The sequence below is a fragment of the Gavialis gangeticus genome, unplaced genomic scaffold (assembly GCF_001723915.1).
Source record: "Gavialis gangeticus isolate Ggan-Ray unplaced genomic scaffold, GavGan_comp1, whole genome shotgun sequence".
Classification (NCBI taxonomy): domain Eukaryota; kingdom Metazoa; phylum Chordata; order Crocodylia; family Gavialidae; genus Gavialis; species Gavialis gangeticus.
Window position 1 is genome coordinate 5,999,178 of NW_017729016.1, and position 1,700 is coordinate 6,000,877.

Below are 1,700 nucleotides of genomic sequence, written 5' to 3' on the forward strand. Positions count from 1 at the left end.
TATGTTTCACCTACACCTCTTGATAGCGTGGCACATGCTTGCTATCAAACAGGGAGCTGGACAGGGACAGGGCACTGAAAATGGTGTGCACTGCTGTGTTAGGGGTTGAAGTGCCCATGGGATGGGAGAGCTGAAAACTGGGAGCAAAACTGCAAGCATTTCCCTGAATGCCCACTTCTGATCCTACTGGTATCTTTAGACCAGCTCTTGCATCAGGGAAAGCAGAGAAGTCCGAGCTGCACTCTCAGGGGGCAGTGAAGAAGAGCTTGCCGTTTTTGTTGGCATGTTTTCCTTGCCTGTGTTGGGTGCAGACATGTCACCCGAGCCTGCATTTCTCGCACTTTAGAGATGATGACTGTCACAGGTCTGGAAAGCCTGGGCTCGTTTCAGTAGCTTTCCAGCCTTTGTGGCTGCAGGTTCCTTCACAAGCAACAAAAGCAGCAGGAAGAAGTGCAAGGAATTAGAGAGGACTGAGGGGGTGGGCTTGCTGCAACTGGCATTCCAGCTCCCTCCGTGTGTGCTGGGTCCCAGCATTCCCGGCTCCTCATCCAGCTGCACATGCTCTCCCGCAATGGGGTTTGGGGAACCTGCAGCCACAAGCCTGGGGCTTGGAATAGGCAGAGCGCTAGTCCAAGAGAGGTGAAAGCATATGCAGTGCAATGGGAACTGATGGGCACCAGCTGATACAGGTAATGGGTAGTGTCCTGTGAAACACTGGGGCTACAGGTTTTGAACTTAGACCTGCAGGGCAGGAATGAGACTGCAGGGATAAGCAGAACCCACTAGAGGAGACCCCTAGATCTCAGTGGCTCACACGTTCCTCATGTGAGGAGCTGCAGCCTGGGTTGTGTATGTGGCCGTGTTAAAGTGACGTGTTTAGGAGTGCTGGTGTTCAAGGCTTGTCCCCCACACGGACTTCGCACCTCACTGTTTACTATTGCTCTAGGCGCTGCCTGCACCAAAAGGCGCTCCAAGGCAACGAGGATCTTCCTGTGGCTCTGTGGGATGGAGAGCCAACACGAGCGTTCCCCCGAGGACGCAGCTCCCACCAAGCCCGAGCCGGTTGTGGCTGCCCTGCATGAGGACCCGTTGGTGAAACACGTCCTGAATGTGAACCTGATCCTCTGCATGTGCGCCGGGATCTTTCTCTGGGGCTACTATGCCTAGCGCTTTGCCACAGGACACCAGGGACACCGTCACCTAATCCCAGGCCTTCCTGTTTAGATGGGTGTAAATAGTAATAATTATTAACTAAGAGGTGCTGCAGTCTGTGATCCTTCCTCACGTGCCGCAGGGGAACACCCAGAGCCTTGCTGCCGCGCCGGACAAAGGGCTTGGGCCCACCTCTAGGTCCAGGCCGCCCAAGCACGGGGAGCCTAGCCATATCCACGGCGGATGGGCTGGTTGGGAGCCGTTCCATGGAGTGATGCATCCTCTGACCACTGGGAAACGGTGCTCTGAGCATGGCCCCTGGGCCACATCCACCTCTCCGAGCAGAGTCGCCTGGCCTATGCGGTCTGGGGAACTGACCGTGGGGGGAGCGGCGGCCACGTTCACTGCCGGCAGCCCTGGGGCGATGCATGCTGCTGCCGCTCTGCCTCCTAACTTTGGCCCCAGACGCTAGATCTGCCTTTCTCGCCCTGGCCGCCGGCCGAGCCCCTCCCCGCCTGGGGGTGCGACCATCGAGAGGAGGTGCCAGA

The 1,700-nt window shown here is 57.4% G+C and overlaps 1 protein-coding gene across 2 annotated transcripts in view; it reads left to right on the plus strand.

Annotated features, from left to right (window-relative positions):
* SLC5A11 (solute carrier family 5 member 11) overlaps positions 1 to 1,269 on the plus strand; it is a 23,871-nt gene extending 22,602 nt beyond the window's left edge. For both annotated transcript variants that reach the window (XM_019512762.1, XM_019512761.1), the window contains exon 18: positions 947 to 1,269. In XM_019512762.1, the coding sequence (XP_019368307.1) occupies positions 947 to 1,167 (221 nt within the window). In that variant the 3' untranslated portion in view covers positions 1,168 to 1,269. The remainder of the gene's footprint in view (positions 1 to 946) is intronic.
* Positions 1,270 to 1,700: the final 431 nt, after the last annotated feature.